This window comes from Sus scrofa, chromosome 1, assembly GCF_054392235.1.
Source record: "Sus scrofa isolate SSC_HxYL_T2T_F1_AM1 chromosome 1, Sscrofa_HxYL_maternal_Yorkshire_Landrace_v2.0, whole genome shotgun sequence".
NCBI classification, from domain to species: domain Eukaryota; kingdom Metazoa; phylum Chordata; class Mammalia; order Artiodactyla; family Suidae; genus Sus; species Sus scrofa.
This window is the reverse complement of record NC_139383.1, coordinates 227,633,692-227,660,802: the sequence shown is the minus strand read 5'-3', so window position 1 is coordinate 227,660,802 and position 27,111 is coordinate 227,633,692. Positions and strand designations below refer to the sequence as shown.

At 36.9% G+C, this 27,111-nt stretch overlaps 1 protein-coding gene across 1 annotated transcript; it reads right to left on the bottom strand.

The window, feature by feature from the left end:
* INSL6 (insulin like 6) lies at positions 1–27,111 on the bottom strand. The gene is made up of 2 exons (XM_001926013.6): positions 26,783–27,111; positions 1–408 (listed from the first exon to the last, which is right to left on the bottom strand). Exons 1-2 carry the CDS (start codon positions 27,060–27,062, stop codon positions 47–49), a joined length of 642 nt encoding a protein of 213 aa, XP_001926048.1. The 5' UTR covers positions 27,063–27,111; the 3' UTR covers positions 1–46.

Below are 27,111 nucleotides of genomic sequence, written 5' to 3'. Positions count from 1 at the left end.
TAAAATATGTTAAGCTTTTATTAAGTTAGTATGATTCCTATGATGGTTAGTATATTTCAGTCACAATTGCTGATGCTTCTTTCTTTAAGTTTTTATAATCAATATATGGAAGACATGCAATACTAAGTTCTTCTTTTGTACATCCTTTTAGACAACATTTTTCTGAGTATCCTCTGCGTTTTCTTTGGGGATGATAGCCCCAAAACAAATTGCTTAAGGTTTTAAAATTGTTTGTGTTTTTCTTCTGAAATTCTACAATCTCACGAATATATGGATTGATGTCTTGTGTTGAGGAAAATATCTCTTGTCTTGTCTTAAAAGGCAAGTTGGCCTTTTTATACTGATATTCATGCAGTGACTTCATCTTTAAATTGTTTATTGCTTCTTCCTGAGAGGCAGAAGTAGAGACTGTTGAGAAATAAGAAAAAAATCCTACTTTATTAAAATCCTCCTTTAGCTGAAAATTTAATAACACTGTAATATTAAAGTCAGCTAATTTTTAGAAAAGTAATCACATTTTAACTAGTAAAATGGTTATTCAAAAGCAATGTGTGTATATATATATATTAATTAAAATAGATGTAGTGTTTTCCTTTAAGGCCTAGAAACTTGCACGTTTTTATGCAAAAAAAAATTTGAGTTATCACTCACATACCATACATTTCAGCATTTTAAAGTATACATCATATATTCACAAGGTTGTGCAACCATCACAACTACCTAATTCCAGAACATTTCTATTACCCCCCCCCAAAGAACCCCACCCATTACCAGCCATTTCCTTCTTCCTCCATCCTCTGACAACTACTAATCTACTTTCTATTTCTAAGGATTTGCCAAAATCATACAATATGTAGCCACCTGTATTTGGTTTCTTTCACTAAGTATGTTTTCAAGGTTCAACCATGTTGTAGCATCTACCATTACTTTATTTATTTTATGGCTGAATAATTTTCCATTGTATGGATACATCACATTTTGTTTATTTATCAGTTGACAACCATTTGGACTGCTTCCACTATTTGGCTATTATGAAGAGCACTACTCTTAATGCTCACATACAAGTTTTTGTGTGAACATATTTTAAATTCTCTTGGGTATTACCAAGGACTAGAACTGTGGGATCATATGGTAAATCCGTTTAACTTTTATAGGAACCACTGAATTGTTTTCCACAGTGATTGCACCATTTTATAACTCTACCACTGATAATATTAAGGTTCCAATTGCTCCACATCTTCACCAACAATTGATATTTTCCATTTTTGAATACAGCCATCCTAATGGATGCAAAGTGGTATCCCACTGTTGTTTTGACATGCACCGACCTCATAACTAATGATGCTGAGCATTTTTCATGTGCTTATCATACACTCTCTTTGTAGAAATATCTATTCAAATCCTTTGACTGTTTTTAATTGGGCTATTTGTTTTTTCTTTTTATGGCAGCACCTGCAGCATATGGAAGTTCCCAAGCTAGGGGTCGAATCAGAACTGCAGTTGTCAGCCTACACCATAGCCATGGCAATGCGGGATCTGAGCCACATCTGCAACCTAGGCTGCAGCTTGTGGCAACGCTGGATCCTGAACCCACTGAGTGAGGCCAGGGGTCCAACCTGCATCCTCATGGACACTATGTAGAGTTCTTAAACTGCTGAGCCACAACAGGAACTCAAGTTATTTGTTTTTTATGTACATTTTATAATGAAGTGGTTAATAAAAGTGATTTTTGTTTTTGTTGAAATATAAATATATGGAGAAGTGGTGATACACTCAATGAAGTGATTGCTTCTGTTACATGCTCTTACTCAGTATTACTGATGAGAAATTAAAATATCAAAAGATAGTTACTTGGATGCTTGGTTTTCCATCATCTCCCTTGCCCATCTACAGCCCCATATGGGGGATATAGCTGTCTCTAGCCACTGCCATAGAGGCAGTTCTTAGTCAGCCATGTTTTGAACCATGAGACTCCACCCTATATCCACAGTGGAACACATGGGAGGTTGGTACCTGACCCCAAAGAAACCAACCTACTATAGAGGCCAGTAATCTATGTCACGTGAAAAATAAGTTGGCTCAGATTTCCTCTCTTTGAAATCAGAAGTAAAAAGTAATAAGAACAAGATGAATTAGAACCAAAACTTAAAGGATACTATGAAGCTTGTCATGACAAGTTAAAGCCAGAAAGGAACTTAGAGGAGAAAAGATTCAGAGAGGAAAAGTTACAAGTTTATTTTTAGAGCTGATGTGATTCCTTAGGCTTTCCAGAGCCTTTCCAGTTTCATTTATAGATTTTTTTTTATAATAACTATCCCTGAATTTTTTTCTTGAGGTGACACTTGCAGTTAGAGTCCTATTAGAACACTCTATAATAAATTTATGTTTAGTAACATGCATAAGCTTAAATGTGGAATGTCAAAATTTTATAATAGATATTAATCTATACTGAAGTAGTAAATAATATCATCTAAGACAGATAAATATGTTATAAGTTAAAATGTGTCACAATTAACAGAGTACAATGAAGGGAAAAAGTGATTTAGTTATCCAGTCAGGTTGAATAAAGGGCTTCTTGGAAAAGATGTGTCATGTTCTGTCACCTAAAGGGAAAAAAAGGCAGACAGTAAGAAGGAAACTTTTTCATGAAATAAGGCAACTAGGGACTAGTTAATGAAAAGTGCATGTCAAATTGGGAAGGGAACCTAAAGGAAAACAAGAAAGATAAAAAATTAGTATTCAAATGAATGAATCTGAATAAGAGCAACAGAGATAACACAAAGAAGTGAAGAGGAAAGAAATCAAATGAAATACAGAACAAAATATAAAGATTAGAAAATGAAAAGTTGGTTCTTTTAAAGCAGCAATTTAACTCTATCCAGACTAATCAAGAAAAAAGAAAGATGAAAAAGAACAAAATAAACTAGGGGGGAAAAGAACATTGCAGGGAGCCAAGAAGATATAAGGAACCAAGGAAGGGAGCTCCCCTGAACAGTGCAAGCTGAAGATGGGCTTCTGGTCAGGATAGAAGCCTGCCTGTATGGTGAAAAACTGAGGATAGGCTGAGGCCTGCCTGTATGGTGCAATCCTAGGGCAGGCCTCAGGTTACACAGCTCTCATGTTGATGTTGATGGGGAAGAATTGGGGCTTTCCTGGGAAAACAATTTCCATGTTTGCACTGGAGAACATGGATTGTTTCTCAGGTGACCTAGTCTTTCCTGTTGTTTTATTTGTTATTCAGTTTTTTCCTCAGTCTTTCCTGATTATTTACTTATTATTCTTATTTTCCATTCTTATTTTCCCATGGTGATTTGTGATTTAACAAAATTACAATAACAATATAATAAAAATTTCATTCTAAAGGACTTTCCCCTATTCAAGTCCAACTTAATTAACAACATAGTGTTTATCTACTAACTAGTTATACAGTAAACTTTAGAGTTAGGATTTTAATGAAGTTTATAAAAGTTAGACACATATTATTCATGGTCAAAGAAACCTAGCTATGAGAGTCATCCTTGATTTTAGAAACTTTTAAGTGATAGCTAACTGAAGTTGATTTTCTCACTCTGTCTCCCTGCCATGGACACTTTAAAGATAGGCACTAGTCTTAAGGCAAGATTTGTTGGGTCTGTAGCCTCTTCAGCTTGTAAAAATTGGCTGGCCTTGAGATGGTTTGTGCTGGGTCTCCTCTTTCCCACATGATATGTTGTGTCTGTTTGTCCTTGAATTGTACTCACTAAATTTAGTTAAGTTGAAGATTGTAAAACATGACGTATTGCTGCTGTAACATGTGATTAAAAAACAAAATCTAAAAGTTAACCAATGTACTTTTAACACTATGATGTAATCTGTAGTTAGAAACTGTCTATATAATCAACCACTTATGCCAATAAAATTTGAGCAGTCCAGCACCCTGAAAGAAGGGACAAAGAGGCTGTCACCGTGTGCATACGCCGATGCCACCCCTCTCCTTTCAGGATGTGCATTCCCTGGCTGCCAGAGCTGGATTCCGGCAGAACATAAAGACATAACTGAAGTTACTTTTATTAATGAATATTATGAATGCTCATATATTTAAAAATGAAGATTAAATGAATGAGTTCATAGAAAAACACAAGATTTATTAATTAGCACACAGAAAACTTAAATATACCAAAAATATTCAAAGAAATTATAAGGCAGAGTTATCACCTTCAAAAAATGATAGACATAGATGATTTTAGAGGTAGCTTCTACTTAGTTTTCAAGAATAGTAAATTCTTTTTTTCTGGCCACACCCATGGCATGTAAAAGTTCCCAGGCCAGGGGTTGAACCCACACTGCAGTTTCAACCTGTGCCACAACTTTGGCAACACCAGATGCGTAACTGTGCTACATGGGAACTTGCAAAAACAGTAAATTCTAATCATGTATGAATTGTTCCAGGAAAAGAAAAAAAGCACAAAAGATGCCCAGATCAATGTATGAAGTTAGTGTAAGTTTTATTCCCAAAATAGATAAGAACAATGAGTTTTTTTTAAAAAAAAACAGAGATGAAGAATACAATAACTTAAATGAAAAACACACTGGAAGTAATCAAACATACATTAAATAATACTGAGGAATGGATCAGTGATCTGTAAGACAGAGTAGTGGAAATCACTGCCACTGAACACAAAAAAGAAAAAAGAATGTAAAGGAATGAGTACAATTTAAGAGACCTATGGGCTACATCCAGCGCAATAATATTTGCCTCATTGGGGTCTCAGAAAGAAAAGAGAGAAAGAAAGAGGCAGAAAACATAACTGAAGACATAAAAGCTGAAAACTTCCCTAATCTGGTAAAGGAAGGAGTCACCCAATTCCAGAAAGCCCAAGAAGTCCCATATAAAGTTAACCCACAAAGAAATACAAGATGCATTGTAATTAAAAATTAAAGAAATTAAAGATAAAGAGAGAATATTAAAAGCAGCAAATGAAAAGTAACAAATAATACACAAGGGAACTCCCATAAGGATATCAGCTAATTTTCAGCAGAAACTCTGCAGGCCAGAAAGCAGTGGGAAGATACACTTGAAGCCATGAAAAGGAAAAACCTAAAGCTAAGAATATTCTACCTAGCAAGGCTCTTGTTCAGATTTGATGGAGAGATCAAAACCTTTATAAACAAGCAAAAGCTAAAAAAGTTCAGAACCACCTAACCCACTTTACAACAAATGTTAAAGGAATTTCTCCAGGAAAAAGAGAAAAGTTCACAACTAGAAAAAAGGCTCACTAGTAAAGGCAAACATACAGTAAAGGTAGGAAATCATCCATGCACAAAGCTAGTAGGAAGGTTAAAAGACAAAAAGGGTAAAATCATCTACAGCCATAATAAGTAGTTAAGGGATTCTAAAAACAATTAGATGTAAAATATGACATCAAAAACTAGCCATGGGGGGTGGAGAGTATGAATTCAGGTTTTTTTTTTAAAGCATGTGCAATTAAAAGGTCAGCAACTTAAAGTTATCATACATACATATATACGGGTGGGCAGGGAGGGAGGGAGAAAGAGAGTGCAATCTATACAAAAACTTCATGGTAACCACAAACCAAAAATCTATAATAGATATACACAGAAAAAGGAAAAGAGAATCCAAACATAACACTAAGTCATAAAATCACAAGAAAAGAACAAAAGATGGAAGAAAAGAAGACCGACAAAAACAACTGCCAAACAATTAACAAAATAGCAATAATAACTGTAATAAGAACACACATATTGATAATCACCTTAGATGGAAATAGACTAAATGCTCCAACCAAAAGACATAGGAGTGGTTGAATGAGTATAAAAACAGAACCTGTATATGGTCTATCAGAAACTCACTTCAGATCTAAAGACACTAGAGACTGAAAATGATGGGATGGAGACAGGTATTCCATTCAAATAGAAATCAAAAGAAAGCTAGAGCTGTAATACTTATATCAGACAAAACAGACTTTAAAATGAAGACTGTTACAGGAGACAAAGAAGGACATTACATAATGAGTAAGGGTTCAACCTGAGAAGATATACAATTGTAAACATGTATGCACCCAACATAGGAGCATCTAAATATACAAGGCAAATATTAGCAGACATAAAAGGAGAAATTGACAGTATCACGAAAATAGTAGGGGACTTTAACACACCACTTGCAGCAATGGAAGGCAGAAAATCAGTAAGAAATACAGGCTTTAAATGACACATTAGACCAGAAGGACTTAATTAGTATTGAAGGAATATTCTGCCTAAAAGCAACAGAGTACACATTTTTCTCAAGTGCATATGGAACAGTCTCCAGAACAGATTACATGCTGGGCCACAAAGCTAGTCTTGGTAAATTTAAGAAAATTAAAACCAGTGCAAGCATCTTTTCCAAACACAATGCTGTGAGATTAGAAATCAACTACAAGAAAAAAAAAACTGTAAAATACACAAACACATAGAGGATAAACAATATATTATTAAACAAAAAAGGATCACTAAAGAAATCAGAGGAAATAAAAACATACAGAGAATCAAGTGAAAATGAAAACATGATGATCTGAAACCTATGGGAAGCAGCAAAAGCAGTTCCAAGAAGGAAGTTTATAGCAATACAAGCCTACCTCAGGAAACAAGAAAAATCTCAAATAAATAACATAACATTACATCTAAAGCAACTAGAGGAAGAAGAACAAGCAAAACCCAAAGTAAGTATAAGGAAAGAAATCATAATGATCAGAGCGGAGATAAATGAAACAGAAATGAAAAACAAAAAACAAAATATCAATGAAACTAAAAACTGGCTCTTTGAAAAGATCAACAAAATTGATAAAACCTTACCCAGACTCATCAAGAAAAAAAAGGAGAGAGCCCCAGACAAGAAAATTAGAAAAGAAAAAGAAGTTACAACTTGAAGCAAAGAAAGGACCATGAGAGACTACTACAGGTAACCATATGCCAATAAAATGGACAAACTAGAATAAATGGACAAATTATTGGAAAGGCACAATCTTCCCAGATTGAACCAGGAAGAAACAGAAACTTTGAACAGACCAATTATAAGTACTGAAATTGAATCTCTGATTTAAAAACTCCAAACAAGCACAAGTCAGGACTAGATGGCTTCACAGGTGAATTTTACCAAACATTTAGAGAAGAATTTATGTCTGTACTTCCAAAAAATTGCAAGGAGGGAACACTTCCAAACTCATACTATGAGGCCACTATCACCTTGATACTACAACCAGACTAAGCTATCACACACAAAAAAAGAAAACTACAGGCAGCATTCACCGGTGGCTCTGAGGGTTAAGAATCTAGCATTGTCATTTCTGTGGCTTGGATCACTACGTGGTACAGGTTGGACCTCTGGGCTGGAAACCTCCGCATGCCACAGACATGGGCAAAAAAAGTAACAGAACAAAACTACAGGCCTATATCACTAACATTTACATGAAAATACTCTACAATACACTAGCAAATCAAATCCAGCAAAATATCAAAAGGATCATACACCATGATGAAGTGAGATTTATCTCAGGGATGTAAGAATTTTTCAATATCCACAAATCATTAAGTGTAATATGACACATTTAACAAACTGAAAAGTAAATACCTTTTTGCCTCAATGGATGCAGATAAAACTTTTGATAAAATTCAGCATCCAGGAGTTCCCGTCGTGGCGCAGTGGTTAACGAATCCAACTAGGAACCATGAGGTTGCGGGTTTGATCCCTGCCCTTGCTCAGTGGGTTAACGATCCGGCATTGCCGTGAGCTGTGGTGTAGGTTGCAGATGCAGCTCGGATCCCGTGTTGGCTGTGGCTCTGGCGTAGGCTGGTGGCTACAGCTCATTCGACCCCTAGCCTGGGAATCTCCATATGCCGCTGGAGTGGCCCAAGAAATGGCAAAAAGACAAAAAAAATTTCAACATCCATTAATGGTAAAAAAATTCTCCAGAAAGTAGGCACAGAAGAAATTTACTTCAACATAATAAAGACTGCAAAACCATATAACATCAAAAAATGTGCAGAAGATCTAAACAGACAATTCTACAAAGAAGACATACAGATGGCCAAAAAACACATGAAAAGATGTTCAACATCACTCATTACAGAGAAATGCAAATAAAAACCACTATGAGGTACCACCTTACATCAGCCAGAATGGCCATCATTAAAAAGTCTACAAACAATAAGTGCTAGAAAGCGTGTGGAGAAAAAGGAACCCTATTACACTGTTGGTGGGATTGTAAATTGGTGCAACCATTGTGAACAACAGGATGGAGATTCCTCGGAAAACAAAAAATAGAACCACCATTTGATCCAGCAAAATCCCACTCCTGGGCATCCGTCCAGAGAAAACCATGACTTGAAAAGACACATGGACTACAATGTTCATGTCCATCAACAGAGGACTGGGTAAAGAAGATGTGGTACATATACACAATGGAATATTACCCAGCCATTTAAAGGAAAGAAACAACAGCATTTGCAGCAACATGGATGAACCTAGAAATTATCATGCTAAGTGAAGTCAGTCAGACAATGAGACACCAACATCAAATGCTATCACTTACATGTAGTATCTAAAAAAATGACACAATGAACTTCTTTGCAGAAGAGATACTGACTCACAGACTTTGAAAAACTTATGGTTTCCAAATGAGACAGGTTGGGGTGTGGGGGAATGCACTGAGGGTCTGGGATGGAAATGCTATAAAATTTGGTTGTGATGATTGTTGTACACCTATAAATGTAACAAAATTCATTAAGTAATTTAAAAAAAGAAAAAAGAAAGCTTAAGAAGGATACTATTTAATGATAAAAGGATCATTTCAAGAGGATAATTTTATACTCATCAACATATATGCACCTACTATAGGAGCACTCAAATACATAAAACAAAAAACAACTAGGAGAGAAATTGATGGGAATACAATGTAGGAGACATTAATACTCTACTCACATCAATGGACAGATCTTCTAGACAGAAAATCAATAAGGTAACAGAGATCTTAAATGACACAAAAGAAGAGTTAGGCTCAATTGATATTTTTAGGACATTACATCCACATAACCAGAATATAAATTCTTTTCAAGTGCTCATGGAACATTCTCTAGGGTTGACCACATACTAGAGCATAAAACTAACATAAAACAAAATTTCAGAGTATATAAATTATTTCAAGCATCTGCTCTGACCATAATGGCATGAAACTAGAAATGAACCACAGGAAAAAGAGAGAAAAAAATGACTACATTGAGACTAAACAACATGCTACTAAAAAACAAATGGCTCAAAGAAGAAATCAAAAAGGAAATTAAAAAAACACCCTGAGACAAATGACAGTGAAAACACAGTAATACAAAACCTATGGGAGCTGCAAAAGCAGTCCTTAGAAATTCATAGTGATACAGGTTTCCTTCAAAAAATAAGAAAATTCTCAAGCAACCTAACCTATCATTTAAAGATGCAGAAAAAGAACAAAAGCTAAAGTCAAAGTATAATAAAGATCAGAGAAGAAATCAATAAAATAGAGATAGAAAAAAATAGAAAAAAAATCAATAAAACCAAGAGCTGGTCCTTTGAAAGAGTAAACAAAATTGACAACCCTCTGGCACAGTTCACCAAGAAGAAGAGAGCGAGAACCCAAATAAACAAAATAGAAATGAAAAGGAGACCTCTCAACTGATACTGCAGAAATACAAAACTGTATGATACTGCAGAAACACAAAAACTATAAGAGAATAATATGAACAATTACATGCCAACAAATTTGATAACCTATCAAATTCCAAAGAAATGGACAACTTTCTAGAAACATACAGCTCATCAAAACTGAATCAAGAAAATAGATAATTTGAAGACCTATCACTAGAAGTGAAAGAGAATCTGTAATTAAAAAACTTTTCAAACTCAACTTGTCCAAAACTAAACTATTAATACTGTCCTCCAAACCTGTTCCACTTGTGTCCATTCCTATTTCAGCTGATAGTAATAACAATGAAAGATCAGAAAGAGAAATTAGAGAAACCATCCCATTTACCATTGCATCAAAAAGAATAAATACTTAGGAATAAACCTACCTAAAGAGATTACCTGTTATAAGACACTGATGAAAGAAATAAAAGGTGACACAAACAGATGGAAAGATATACCATGCCCTTGGATTGGAAGAATCAATACTGTCAAATAACTATACTACTAAAGGAAACCTACAGATTCAATGCAATCCTTATCAAATTACCAAGGACATTCTTGACAGAACTAGAACAAAATATTTTAAAATTTGTATGGAAACGCAAGACACCCAAAATAGCCAAAGCAATATTGAAAGAGAAAAATGGAACTGTAGGAATCAGGCTCCCTGACTTCAAACTACACTACAAAGCCAGAGTTATCAAAACGGTATGCTACTGTCACAAAAACTGAAATATAGATCAATGGAACCTGATAGAAAGCCCTGAAATAAACCCAAGCACCTAGGGTCAACTAATCTATGACAAAGAAGGCAAGAACATAGAGTGGAAGAAAGATAGTCTCTTCAATAAGTGGTGCTGGGTAAACTGGATAGTTATATAGGAAAGAAAGAAATTAGAACTCTCTCTAACACAATACACAAAAATAAACTCAAAATGGATTAAAGACTTTAAGGTAAGTCCAGATACTATAAAACTCCTAGAGGAAAACATAAGCAGCATGCTCTTTGACATAAATCACAGCAATGTCTTGTTTGATCCACTTCCTAGAATAATGACAATGAAAAATAAACCAATGGAAATGAATTAAACTCAATAGCTTTTGTACAGCAAAGGAAACCATTAAAAAATGAAAAAACCCACAAAATGGGAGAAAATCTTTGCAAATGATGCAACAGAAAAGAGCCTAATCTCCAATTTATACAAACAGCTCATACAACTCAACATCAAAAAAAAAAAAAAAAAAAAAAAAAAACCAGAGCGAGAGGAGGCAAGATGGTGGAAGAGTAGGGGGACATGCTCACCCTCTCCCACAAACACACAAAAAAAAAACCCCCACATCTACAGGTTAAATGACTCACACAGAACAGCAATCAATCACTGGCAGAAGAACCTCAACTCCAACAATGGCAAGAATCTCATGACGTTACTAGGTAAAACAAGAGAAAAGAGGAGAGTGAGAGAAGGTGAATCCGAACTGGACAGGTGCTCCCAAAAGGGGACTGTGGAGGAGAAAGGGATCCCACACCCTGGAAAGTCACCTACTCGACGGAAATATCAACCGAATCGGAGGAATCTCCAGATGCAGAGAAGAGTTCAGCAGTAAGTCAGAGTTCTGAAAAGCAGAGCAAGAAGCAAATAGATCATCTGAACTACTGGCACAGTCACCAAAAATTGAGACACTTGGGTGGGGGCTGGGCACCGAGACCTCGGCTCCAGAGGTTAGTCCCAGGGAATGGGCTGGGGTGGGTGGAGCAGAGACTGCCTGGGGGGTCTAGGAACCTGTGTGTCAAGTTTGATGGGGCAGAGACTGCCTGGGAGACTAGAAAGCAGAGCATCGTGGGGGGAGGGAGCAATACGCTAAGGGCGGGGAAGTGGAAAGCCACATCAAAGGGAACCTGGGAGAAGAGCTGGATCTGCGCCAGTGTTGGGAAGGGAGAGAAGAAGGGGTGGGCCACCACAGAATACTCCCCATGCCACAGCGAGCTCACTGGCCTGCCAGCTATCAGAAAGCTGTGCTTCCCAGTGCACTGCCCCCCCACCCCTTATGTATGCACCAGACCTGGGGCTGCCTGCCATCCCAGAGGGCTGGCCTCAACAATTGCTGGAAGCCTATCACCGCAGGGGCTGTCCCTGCCCTGGCCTGCTTGCCCTCTGGAGGGGCTACACCCCCACAGAGTAGCACCAAACACTGCCAGCCCCCGGGAAAAGGCCTGCAGCCTAGAAAAGCTAGAACAAGCTTGGCCGGGCCGTGAAAAGATCTGTCTACATTCTCAGCCAGTCCTTCCGAGTTGGGCTGCCCTGGGGAAGAGCCTCTTGGGTTCTCAGTGGCCCAGCTAGCCACTCCAGCCCTCGGGGGGGTGCCACACTCCTGTGGAACAGCTGCCCAGCACTGCCATCCCCCTGCAAGAGCCCTTGCAGCCCAGAAAAGCTAGAACAAGCTCGGCTGGGCCATGAAAAATCTGCCTACGTTCTCAGGCAGTCCTTCCAAGTTGGGCTGCCCTGGGGAAGAGCCCCTTGGGTTCTCAGTGGCCCAGTTAGCTGTTCCAGCCCTTGGGGGGTGCTAAACTCCTGCAGAACAGCTGCCCAGCACCACCACCCCCTGCAAGAGCCCCACAGCCTAAAAACACCAGAGCAAGCTCTGCCCACTCAAGTGAAATCTGCTTCCATCATGGTGTGGACCTCCCAGTCCTGTCTGCCCTCAGGAAGTCCTCCTTTGCTTCAAAGAGACCCTGTTAGCCCCGCCCACTCTCTAGAAAAGCCACACTGCCTCAAAGAAGACTGACCAACAATGCCAGCCCTCAGGAAATATTCCACAGCAGTGACAAGGCAAACACTGCCTGGCCACGGAGAGTACAACTCCACCAAGAAAAAGTAAACAAGCAAGATGAAGAAGCTGAGAAACCACCCCCAGTTAAACCAACAGGAGAACTCACCTAAAGCAGTCAACAATGAAACAGATCTCTGCATTCTGACAGACCTGGAGTTCAAAAGAGAAATAGTGAAAATACTGAAGGAATTAAGGGAAGATATGAACAGTAATGCAGACACCCTCAGAAAGGAACTAGAAAATATAAGGAAGAGCCAAGAAAAACTAGAACATTCATTTGCAGTGATATAAACTGAACTAAGGGCAGTAAAAACCAGAATGAATAATGCAGAAGAACGAAACAGTGATTTGGAAGATAGAATAATGGAAATCACCCAATCAGGTCAGCAGACAGAAAACCAAATCAAAAAACATGAAAGCAATATAAGAGGCCTATGGGATAATATAAAGCGGGCCAATCTAAGCATAATAGGAATTCCAGAAGGAGTAGAAAAAGATAAGGTGGTGGAAAATATAGTTGAAGAAATTATCGATGGAAACTTCCCAAATCTAAAGGATACTGAGTTCAAGATACAGGAAGCACAGAGGGCCCCAAACAAGTTGAACCCAAACAGACCCACACCAAGACACATTATAATAAAAATGGCAAAAGTTAGTGATAAAAGAGAGGATCCTAAAGGCAGCAAGAGAAAAGCAGAATGTTACCTACAATGGAACCCCCATAAGGTTATCAGCTGATTTCTGTACAGAAACACTACAGGCCAGGAGGGAATGGCAAGAGATATTTAAAGTGCTAAAAGGAAAAAATATGCAACCTAGAATACTCTATCCAACAAAAATGTCATTTAAAATAGAAGGGGAAATAAAATTTTTTTCCAACAAACAAAAGCTAAAAGAATAAAGCAATACAAAACCCAGGCTTAAAGAAATACTGAAAGGGCTTCTCTAAACCAAAAAGAAAGGAAGGAAAGAAAGGAAGGAAAAAGAAAAAAAAAAGAGGAAGAACTAGGATTGAGGAAACCACAATCAGAGAGCAGTCACTCAAATAAGCCAGCATACAGATTTAATCATGAACATGCTTCAAACAAAATAAAATTAAAAAGAAAAAAAGAGTCGTCAAAATCATAAAATGTGGGCAAGGGATGTTAGGAAATAAATAGACCCCTTTTTTGTTTGTTTGTTTGTTCCTCTTCTTAATTTTAGTATAGTAATGAAGTGTTTGAACCTACAAGACCAATCAGGCTAAAACACACAATAATAGGAAGGGGTTAGCATACTTAAAAAACAGGGCAACCACAAGCCAAAACCAAACACTGCATTCGCAAAAAATGAAAAAAAAAAAAAAAAACCAAAAAAACAACAACACTCAAGCAGATAATAACCAGAGACCATCCAACCAAAAAAACAAAGGAATAATGGAGAACCATAGAATCAACTGGAACACGAGGTTCAAATGGCAATAAATAATCATCTATCAATTATCACCTTAAATGTCAGTGGACTGAATGCTCCAATCAAAAGACACAGAGTGGCTGAGTGGATAAAAAGGCAAAAACTTTCAATATGCCACATACAAGAAACTCACCTTAGGACAAAGGATACATATAGATTGAAAGTGAAAGGGTAGGAAAAAAAATATTTCATGCCAATAGACATGACAGGAAAGCAGGAGTTGCAATACTCATAACAGACAACATATACTTTTAACAAAAGACATAAAGAAACACAAAGAAGGACACTATTTAATGATTAAGGGATCCATCCAAGGAGAGGATGTTACTATCATCAACACATATGCCCAAAATACAGGAGCACCCAGATACATACAACAAATATTAACAGACATAAAGGGAGATATTGATGAGGATAAAATCATAGTAGGAGACCTTAATACCCCCCTCACATCAATGGACAGATCCTATAGACAGAAAACCAATAAAGCAACAGAGATCCTAAAGGAAACAATAGAAAAGTTAGACTTAATTGACATCTTCAGGACACTACATCCAAAAAAGTCAGAATGGAACATGGAATATTCTCAAGAATTGACCACATATTGGGACACAAAGCTAATCTCAACAAATGTAGGAGCATAGAAATTATTTCAATTATGTTCTCTGACCACAATGCCATGAAATTAGAAATCAACCATGGGAAAAGAAATGAGAAAAAACCTACTACATGGAGACTCAACAACATGCTACTAAAAAACCAATGGGTCAATGAGGAAATCAAGAAGGAAATTAAAAACTACCTTGAAACAAATGATAATGAAGACACAACCTCTCAAAATCTAAGGGATGCTGCAAAAGCAGTGCTCAGAGGGAAATTTATAGTGATACAGGCCTTTCTCAAAAAAGAAGAAAGATCCCAAATTGACAACTTAACCCTCCACCTAAAGGAATTAGAAAAGGAAGAACAAAAAAGACCTAAAGTCAGCAGAAGGAAGGAAATTATAAAGAGCAAAGAAGAAATCATTAAAATACAGATTCAAAAAACAATAGAGAAAATTAATAAAATTAAGAGCTGGTTCTTTGAAAAGGTAAACAAAATTGACAAACCCCTGGCCAGACTCACTAAAAAGAGGAAAGAACTCAAATAAACAAAATTATAAATGAAAAGGAGAAATCACAATGGATACTGCAGAAGTACAAAAAACCACAAGAGAATACTATGAACAACTATATGCCAGCAAATTTGACAATCTGGAAGAAATGGACAATTTTCTAGAATGCCACAGCCTGCCAAAACTGAATCAAGAGGAAACAGACCAATCACTAGAAATGAAATTGAAGAGGTCATAAAAACACTCCCTAAAAATAAAAGTCCAGGACCAGATGGCTTCATAGGTAAATTCTATCAAACATATAAAGAGGATCTGGTGCCCATCCTCCTTAAACTCTTTCAAAAGGTTGAAGAAGAAGGAGTACTCCCAAAGACATTCTATGATGCCACCATCAACCTAATTCCAAAACCAGACAAAGATACCACCGAAAAAGAAAACTATAAGCCAATATCTTTGATGAATATAGATGCAAAAATTCTCAACAAAATCTTAGCCAACCGAATCCAATAACATATCAAAAAAATCATACACCATGACCAGGTAGGGTTCATCTCAGGTTCACAAGGATGGTTCAACATACACAAATCAATTGTCATATACCACATTAACAAAACAAAAGTCAAAAATCATATGATCATCTCAATGGGTGCAGAAAAAGCATTTGACAAAGTCCAACATCCATTCATGATCAAGACCCTTGCCAAAGTGGGTATAGAGGGAACATTCCTGAACATAATCAAAGCCATTTATGACAAACCCACAGCAAATATGATACTCAATGGGGAAAAACTGAAAGCCTTCTCACTCAAATCTGGAACAAGACAGGGATGTCCACTCTCACCACTGCTCTTCAACATAGTTTTGGAAGTCCTAGCCACAGCAATTAGGCAAACAAAAGAAATAAAACTCATCCAAATAGGAAGAGAAGAGATAAAACTGTCACTGTATGCAGATGATATGATACTATACATAGAAAACCCTAAGGACTCAACCCAAAAACTACTTGAACTGATTAATAAATTCAGCAAAGTAGCAGGATATTAGATTAACATTCAGACTTCAGTGGAATTTCTGTATACCAGCAATGAAATATGAGAAAAGGAATACAAAAATACGATACTTTTAAAATGGCACCTCACAAAATCAAATACCTCAGAATACACCTGACCAAGGAGGTAAAGGATGAGGTATATGCCGAGAACTATAAAACTTTAATCAAAGAAATCAAGGAAGATGTAAAGAAATGGAAAGATATTCTATGTTCATGGATTGGAAAAATCAATATTGTAAAAATGGCCATACTACCCAAAGCAATCTACAGATTCAATGCAATCCCTATCAAATTACCCAGGACATTTTTCACAGAACTAGAACGAACAATCAAAAAATTTATGTGGAACAACAAAAGACCCAGAATTGCCAAAGCAATCCTAAGGAACAAAAACCAAGCAGGAAGCATAATGTTCCCAGACTTCAAGAAATATTACAAAGCCACAGTCATCAAAACAGTGTGGTACCGGTATCAAAACAGAGACAGACCAATGGAAGAGAATAGAGAACCCAGAAATAAACCGTGACACCTATGGTCAATTAATCTTTGACAAGGGAGGCAAGAACATAAAATGGGAAAAAGAAAGTCTATTCAGCAAGCATTGCTGGGAAACCTGGACAGCTGCATGCAAAGCAATGAAACTAGAACACACCCTCACACCATGCACAAAAATAAACTCCAAATGGCTGAAAGACTTAAATATACGACAGGACACCATCAAACTCCCAGAAGAAAACATAGGCAAAACACTCTCTGACATCAACATCATGAATATTTTCTCAGGTCAGTCTCCCAAGGCAACAGGAATAAGAGCAAAAATAAACCAATGGGACCTAATCAAACTGAAAAGCTTTTGCACAGCAAAGGAAACCCAAAAGAAAACAAAAAGACAACTTACAGAATGGGAGAAAATAGTTTCAAATGATGCAACCGACAAGGGCTTAATCTCTAAAATATATAAGCAACTTATACAACTCAACAGCAAAAAAGCCAATCAATCAATGGAAAAATGGGCAAAAGACCTGAACAGACATTTCTCCAAGGAAGATATACAAATGGCCCGCAAACACATGAAAAAATGCTCAACATCGCCCAGTATAAGAGAAATGCAAATCAAAACTACCATGAGATACCACCTCACACCAGTCAGAACAGCCATCATTAATAAGTCCACAAATGGGAGTTCCCGTCGTGGTGCAGTGGTTAACGAATCCGACTAGGAACCATGAGGTTGCGGGTTCGGTCCCTGCCCTCACTCAGTGGGTTAACGATCTGGCGTTGCCGTGAGCTGTGGTGTAGGTTGCAGACACGGCTGGGATCCTGCGTTGCTGTGGCTCTGGCGTTGGCCGGTGGCTACAGTTCTGATTCGACCCCTAGCCTGGGAACCTCCATATGCCATGGGAGCGGCCCAAGAAATAGCAAAAAAAAAAAAGTCCACAAATAACAAGTGCTGGAGGAGTTGTGGAGAAATGGGAACCCTCCTTCACTGTTGGTGGGAATGTAAACTGGTACAGCCACTATGGAGAACAGTTGGGAGATACCTTAGAAATCTATACATAGAACTTCCATATGACCCCACAATCCCACTCTTGGGCATCTATCTGGACAAAACTCTACTTAAAAGAGACACATGCACCCGCATGTTCATTGCAGCACTATTCACAATAGCCAGGACATGGAAACAACCCAAATGTCCATCAACAGATGATTGGATTTGGAAGATGTGGTATATATACACAATGGAATACTACTCAGCCATAAAAAAGAATGACATAATGCCATTTGCAGCAACATGGATGGAACTAGACTCTCATACTGAGTGAAATGAGTCAGAAAGACAAATACCATATGATATCACTTATAACTGGAATCTAATATCCAGCACAAATGAACATCTCCTCAGAAAAGAAAATCATGGACTTGGAGAAGAGACTTGTGGCTTCCCAACGGGAGAGGGAGGGAGTGGGAGGGATCAAGAGCTTGGGGTTATCAGACACAACTTAGAATAGATTTACAATGAGATCCTGCTGAGTAGCATTGAGAACTATGTCTAGATACTCATATTGCAACAGAACAAAGGATGGGGGGAAAAATGTATACATGTAAGAATAACTTGATCCCCATGCTGTAGGAAAAAATTTTAAAAAATTTTAAAAAATAGAAAAACAAACAAACAACAAAACAAACAATCCAATTGAAAAATGGGCAGAAGACCTAAAAAGACATTTCTCCACAGAAGACATGCCGTTGGCCAGTAGGGATATGAAAAAATGCTCAATATCACTAATTACTAGAGAAATGTAAATCAGAACTCCATGAGGTACCACCTCACACCAGTCAGAATGGCTGTCATTAACAAATCAACAAATACGAAAGCTGGAAAGGGTGTGGAGAAAAGGGAACCTCTTACACTGTTGGTGGGAATGTAAACTGGTGCAACCATTATGGAAAACAGCTTTTTCCTCAGAAAACTAAATATAAAAGAAGTACCTTATGACCCACTCCTGGGCATATGTCTGAACAAAACTATGACTCAAAAAGATGCATGCACCCCTATGTTCACTGCAGCACTGTTCACAATCGCCAAGACATGGAAGCAACCTAAATGGCCATTGACAGATGAACGGATTAAGAAGATGTGGTACATATGTACAATGGAATATTGCTCAGCCATTAAAAAAAGGACAAAATAATGCCACTTGCAGCAACATGGATGCAACTAGAGATTCTCAGACTAAGAGAAGTAAGAGAATGACAAATACCGTATATCACTTATATGTGAAATCTAAAATATGGAACAAATGATCCTTTCTACAAAACAAAAACATATCATGGACATGGAGAGCAGACTTGTGGTTTCCAAGGGGGATGGGGGAAGATGTGGGATGGATGGGAAGTTTGGGGTTGGTAGGTATGAACTATTACATTTAGAATGGATAAGCAATAGGGTCCTACCATATAGCACAGGGAACTCTGTACAATCTCTTGGGATAGAACATGATGTAATACAGTATGATAAAAAGAATATACACACACACATATATAAGACTGGGCCACTCTGCTTTACAGCGGAAATTGATACAACACTGTAAATCAATTACAATGAATATAAACAAGTTCTCCTTTAAAGATAAAACATTCTGTTATCACCACTATTTAACAGCTGTAGTTGTCAATGCTATAAGGGAAAAAAAGAATAGCATAAAGTTTCGAACATAACTGATAAAAGTATCATTTACAAATGATGAAAAAATAAATATAAACAAACTATTAGAACTCAAGATAATTATCAGCATAATTACTAAAGATCACATATAAAAATCTATTGCATTTCTTTAACCAACAATCACTAACTAGAAAATATAATTAACAAATATTTGCAATAGCAACAAAAATAAAGAATTAGGCATTAACTTAACCAACAATACAGAAAGTATCCACAGAGAAAACTTTAAAATTCTAACAATAAAATACAAAGATATTCCATGTTTTTGGTCAGGATGACTTTTTGTTAAAAAGATTTCAATTCTCTTCAAATTATTCTATATATTCCATAAGTCCCACTTAAAGTTCCAGATGTATTTTGTAAAAAAAATCAGTAAACTCATTCTTAAATATATATGGAAGGATAAAGGTTGAGGTTTAGCTTAGACAATATTAAGGAGGAAAAATAAACATTTGATACTTGTTCTCCCAGATAAATGACATCCTATAGAGTCACAGTAATAAAACGGTGTAGTAATGGCACAAGGTCAAACAAAAAGACCAACAGAATAGGAAGCTCGGACAAACTTAATAAACAATAAAAGTGGCTCTACAATCAATGGGGAAAAAAATGACTGTTCAGTAGATATTTTTCATGAAACTACTTCCTTATGTAGAGAAAAATAAGACATTAAGATAGTATCCCTAGCCAGAACAGAACTAAAAATGGGTCCCAGAAGAATTAAGGACCTGATGTGAAAAGCAAAGCCATAAAATTAACAGAGAGACAGAAAAGGACCTCTAAAAGTTTCAAAGGTATAAACAATAAGGCAAAAACACTTATGACCTAATTGTATAAAAATTAAGGCTTTCTGTCAAACACCACCAGTAGACAGATGACAGAATGGGAGAATATATGTATATAATATCTAAAATCAACAACTGGTTACTACTGTATCTAGATTTCAAATAACTCTTATAAATCACCTGGAAGATGACAATTACAACAAAAATGGGCAAAATACATAAACAGGAAACTCTGAGAAAAAAAGGAACCCAAAAGGCTAATATGTATATGAAGAGGTACTCAAATCCAGAGCAAATTAAGACAAAAATGAGATACCATCTCATGCTTATCAAATTGGCAGAAGTTAAAAATTATATAATGCTAATTCTTGGCATGGATACAAGAACATAGGAATCCTCATGCATTGAGTGGTGCAACTATTAATTGGTTCTTCAAAGCAATTCTGCAAAGCCATTCTGCAAAGCAAATCTGACATATCTCAAGCAAATTAAGCATACATATATTTTATAGCACAGAAATACCTGTGTTCACACAGGTCCATTAGGAGGCACATACATACAATGATCACTGAAGTGTTATTTATAATGGCAGGAAACTGAAGGCTATGTAGGTTAGATGTTTGTCACTGGGAGAAAGAATAAGAAAAAATATGAAGAATTCATACAAATATTATGTAGGAGTTTGAAGTAATGGGCTAAATGTTTATGTAACAACAATAAGATATATATCTTGGAGTTCCCGTCGTGGCGCAGTGGTTGGCATATCCGACTAGGAACCATGAGGTTGCGGGCTCGATCCCTGCCCTTGCTCAGTGGGTTAACGATCCGGCGTTGCCGTGAGCTGTGGTGTAGGTTGCAGAGGCGGCTCGGATCTTGCATTGCTGTGGCTCTGGCATAGGCTGGCGGCTACAGCTCCGATTCAACCCCTAGCCTGGGAAGCTCCATGTGCCACTGGAGCGGCCCAAGAAATGGCAAAAAAAAAAAAAAAAAAAAAAAAAAAAAGACAAAAAAAAAAGATATATATCTTAAATACCACTTAGATATATATTTAAATACATGCATAGAAATAATGCACAATTTACAAAAAAAATATAAACAAAATACATAATAAACGCAATGAAATGGCTGCCTATGGATAGGGGAAAATGGGCATGAAGAAAGTAGGTATGTGAAGACTAATCATCTTCTATCATACTGCAAAGTTTATGTTTATTGTCTGTCTTCACCTATTCTGTAGGCTTCAGGAGGGCAGGGATCTTCACTGCCTCCTGAACGACCAGTTTCACTCTTATTGCCAAGCCCTATGAAGTATACCTAGGATACAACAGGCATGCAAATTTTGTTGAATTAATATGTAGAGAGAGGGAGTTAGCATGGCAAGTTGTAATAATGATATCTAAAAAACAAACAAAAATAAGAACAGATGAATGAAGACCAAGAATAGGGGAATACAACCTATCTAACTGGAATAGCAGTTGTGGATTACGATGAAACATTAATGGTTTCACCTGGCATTAAGAGTTAGGAAACACCATACTCAGCCAAAATTTAGAAACATGACATTAGCTTCATGGTGCCACATCCTGGGGTAGATCTCAGAGACAGGGCCCATATCTTCAGGATTCACTAAGAGGAAGCACAATTTCGTTTTTTTTCTTTTTACAATGGTGCCTATGGAAGTTCCCAGGCAAGAGGTCAAATTGAAGGGGCAGCTGCTGGCCTATGCCACAGCAACATCAGATCAGAGCAGCATCTGTGACCTACTCTGCAGCCTGAGGCAATGCCAGATCCCTAACCCACTGTCTGAGGCCAGAAATCAAGCCCTCATCCTCATGGAAACTATATTGGGTTCTTAACCCGCTGAGCCACAATGAGAAGAAGCACAGAATTTCAAATTCAAGTTATGTGTGAGCAGCTCTGAAAAATATCAGTGTACCAAACTATCTTATCCTATGTCTGACTCAAATAGATCAACAGGAGATTAAAACTGCTGATAATTGATTTGATTTAAGGCAGAAATACATCCTGCTAATACAAGATAAATAAAAATCAATCAACTTTTCAGCCATGTTCACATGTAAAAGAAATGGCATAATTACATGTTTATGTTGGAATTCTACATTGGAAACATATACTTCTCTAAAACTTCTACATTTGTCACTGGGGATCAATATGACAGATTAAATGTCATCTTTTCTTGTAGATTAATAATTGTTTAAATTTTAATACAAATTCATATTGACAACCTTAATTCATTTTTCATTCTTCCACATATTTTAAAAGAAGTATAGCTTTATTGCCACATGATGTTTCCACTTCAGCAAACTGTCCTTTACATATTTCCCATAGTAACATGGTTAATGAGTATGACAATTCTGAAATATTAGCCTATGTATTTTCATTTCCTACAAATTTCGTTTCATTGAAGATCCCTCCTCATTGAATGAATGACACTTACCCCTCCAGGGGAGTGTGAATAACATCCCAATGAGGGAGTCATTAATCAGCTCTGAATTTTAAAGTTGACTCCTCATTGTTAAGAGTCTCCAGAGCATGCTTTGCTGAGAAAAGGGTTCCAAACTATTTTTTAAATAACAAACTCAAGCTTGGATGTCTGAAGGTAAAATCTGACTATAGTACAGGTTATTGAGAGCACAGTATTTGACATGCGAGAAATGCGCACACAACATGAAGTACAAATGGAAGGTCTTCTCTGCACTTCTGGTAGAAAAGAATAACAAAGAAATAGAGAAGGGAACTAGAACTTTGTTACTCAAAAAGTGTAATCCAATTAACAGGAACAGCATCACCAGGGAACCTGTAAAAATGTAGACTCTGAGGCTTCAACCTAAGTATACTGAATTAGAATATGTATAATAAGAGTATTCCCCAAGTGATTTATATATGCATTAAGGTGAGAGTATCAGCTCAACTAAAACACAAGTGTAAGACTCTGAGGAGAGAAAATTCCTTCATTGTAAAAGCAGGATAAAGTGGGTTTGATGGTGGAAAATGATCAAGATTCAGTCTGATGGTTTCTATTGTTTCTGTCTTTAAAAGTTTTCATTCCCCTTACATGCAGCTGACATGATACTCTATATAGAAAACCAGAAAGACTCCATATAAAAACCATTAGAACTCATAAACGAATTCAACCAGATAGAAGGATACAAGATTAACAGAGAACTCTGTTGCACTTCCTTATACTAACAATGAAATATCAGAAAGTTAAAAAAAAATTCTTTTTACAATTGCATCAAAAAAATACCTAGGAATAAAGCTAACCAATAAAACACTGATTAAAAGGAAACTGAAACTTATCCAAGGAAATGAAAAGATACCCCTTGCTCTTGAATTGGAAGATTTAATATTGTTAAAATGGCATACCTAAAGCAATCCACAGATTTAATGTGATCCCTATTAAATTTCCCATGACATTTTTTACAGAACTAGAACAAATTATCTTAAAATTTATATGGAACCACAAAAGACTCAGAATTGCTAAATCAATCCGGAGGAAAAAGAACAAAACAGTAGGCATAACCCTCCCAGACTTCAGACAATACCATAAAGCTACAGTAATCAAAACAGTGTTGGAGTTACTGTAGTGGTGCAGTGGTTAACGAATCCGACTAGGAACCATGAGGTTGCGGGTTTGATCCCTGGCTTTGCTCAGTGGGTTAACGACCCAGCGTTGCCGTGAGCTGTGGTGTAGGTTGCAGACGTGGCTCGGATCCCGTGTTGCTGTGGCTCTGACATAGGCCGATGGCTACGGCTCCGATTCGACCTCTAGCCTGGGAACCTCCATATGCCACGGGAGTGGCCCAAGAAATAGCAAAAAAAGAAAACAAAAAAAAAACCAGTGTGGTATTGGCACAAAAACAGACACATAGATCAATGAGACAAAGTGTCCAGAAATAAGTCCACACACCTACAGTCAATTAATCTTTGACAAAGGAGGCAAGAATATACCATGGGGGAAAAGACAGTCTCTTCAGCAAGCAGTGTTGGGAAACCTGGACAGCCTCATGTAAATCAATGACATTAGAACATTCCCTCACACCATACACAAAAATAAAATCAAAATGGCTTATGTCTTCAACATATGACATAACACTATAAAACTCCTAGAAGAGAACATAGACAAAACATTCTCTTCCATAAATCACAGCAATGTATTCTTAGGCCAATCTACAAAGACAAAAGAAATAAAAGCAAAAATAAGTAAGTGGGACCTAATCAAACTGACAAGGTTTTGCACAGCAAAGGATACCGTAAACAAAACAAAAAGACAATCTACTGAATGGGAGAAAATATTTACAAACGATGTGCCTGACAAGGGATTAATTTCCAAAATACACAAAAAGCTCATATAGCTCAATAACAAAAAACAAACCACCCAACTAAAAATGGGCAGAAGTTCTAAATAGACAGTTCTCCAAAGAAGACATACGATTGGTCAATAGGCACATGAAAACGCATTTGACATCATTATTAAAGAAGTGCAAATCAAAACTACAACGAGGTATCACCTCACACCGGTCAGAATGACTATCATCAAAAAGTATACAAATAACAAATGCTGGAGAGGGTGTGGAGAAAAGGAAACCTCCTACATCCTGGAGGGAATGTAATTTGGTGCAGCTACTTGGACAAGAATATGGAGGTTCCTCAAAAAACTAAAAATAGAGTTGCCATATGATCCAGCAATTCCACTCTTGGGTGTACACTCAGAGAAAACTGTAATTTGAAAAGATATATGCAACCTAATGTTCATAGCAGCACTATTTACAATACCCAAGATAGGGAAGCAACCTAAGTGTCCATTGACAGATGAATGGATAAAAAAAGAGGTGGTATAAATATAAAATAGAATATTACTCAGCCAAAATAAGGAATGAGACAATGCCATTTGCAGCAATGTGGATGCAACTAGAGATTATCATACTAAGTGAATTCAAACAGAGAAAGACAAATATCATATGATTATCATTTACATGTGGAATCTAAAAAAATGGTACAAATAAATTATTTACCAAACAAATAGATGCACAGACAGAAAACAAGTTTATGGTTACCAAAGGGGAAAGGGGGGTAGGGATAAATTAGGTGTATGGGATTAACAGATATATATACTATGTATAAAATAAAGAACAAGGACTTACTTATAGCACAGGGAATTATATTCAATATCTTGTAATAACCTATACTGGAAAAGAATCTGAAGAAGTATGTATATATTTGCTGTACACCTGAAGCTAACACATTATAAATCAACTATATTTCAATAAAAAAGTTTTCATTCCCTTAGCAGCAATAATCTTGTTTCATTCATTCATTCTAAAAGAGTAAGTGTTTATCAGGACATAGGCAATATTTTATAATAACTTTAAATGGAGTATAATCTATAAAAATTTTGAATCACTATCTTGTCTACTTGAGACTAATAAAATATTGTAAACCTACTATACCTCAAAAAAAAAAAAAAGAATATGTGCTTATAATGTGCTAGGCAATGTTTTAGTTTGTTTCAGTCTTAAAACATTAGGGTCTTTGTTTTGGCATGATAGTCTACTCCTTTCCTTAATTTCAGAAATCTCGACATTTGCGAAATTTTTTTCCAAATAAAATCAATTGAATTACTACAGAAGGCAATAACTTCTATGACATGACACTCTGGGCAGTTTATAAAGTGCATCTTCTTTTAAAATGGCAAATGTATTAAGAGTAAAATGCATTAGTCACAAAATGTAAAAATATAGTTGGAAGATAGGGATGGATTGGAAATAAAAATATTTTCCTAAAGACTGCTTAAAATCACTAAGAATAAATTCGATATATAGTAAGCACATACCCTGTGCTCAGCTCTCTGCTAGGCATTTCAGATAAAAACATGTATGAGCTATCTCTATAATGTGGTATGATAAACAGGGCTGGTCTTAAGGGATTGAGACCTTCTGCTAGCAGACAGTACTTAGAAAGACCTTGCATTTTGTTTAATGCTCTATTACCCCAGTATTGAAGTTTTCAGTAATTTTATCTTTCGACTTCTAAGTGAGGTGTTAAGTACACGAACTTTTAAGTAAAGTCTGATAGGACAAAGGACTATGTGTGAGCAGAGGCGATATGCAAAAGAAAGTCAAAAAGCTTAAATTTTAGTCATTTTAATGGCCTTTTCCTGCTTTTTGAATAATAGGCCTTGCATTTTCATCTTGCACTGGCCAATTATGCACTTGTGGGGCCAATTATGTAGCAGGTCCTCATGATAGTTAAATAGAAATACGTGTTAGATATTGTGGTAAAATGGAGTATTTATGAAAGTGTAAGTGATGACTTCACAGGGAAAATTATACATAAATTAAGCTTTGAAGGACAAAATGGAGTGTGCCAGGTGACAAGGGCATTCCAGAAAGAGAAAGCTAGGAAAAGCATTCTTATACAAATGTCTAGGCTCATATGTGTACACTTATTTCCTCTAAGTAAAAAAAAAAAAAAAAAAAAAGCGTTATCGAGATTTTGTATATATATTAGGCACAAACTGCATTTCCTGAGGAAGTTCAACGCCTATCTGAGGATATTAGGGAATAAGCAATGCACAAAGATGAAAACACATGCCCTTGGTTTAGATTTTTACCTTGTCTTGAACCTCTTCCCCAGACCGAGAAAGTGGTTTGGGAGCTTTCCAACCGGTCGGGGATGAACGTTTCAACCTGCTCGGCTTGGGAAAGCAGGTGTGTGAGGGGGTTTTCCTCTTCAAACTGGCTCCAGCTAACATTGCCACAGAGTCTTACTATTTCTTTCAGTAAATGCCTGCCGCACAACTTCCTGGCTCTGCTAATGTCGTTCAGCTCACGGGAGAACCGAACCAGAGGAAGCCCAAGCCACAGCACACACAAGCCGAGGAGCCGCGGCATCCCTGAATCCCCAAGCCAAGTCCCTCGCGCTCCCTAACTGCCTTGTGCC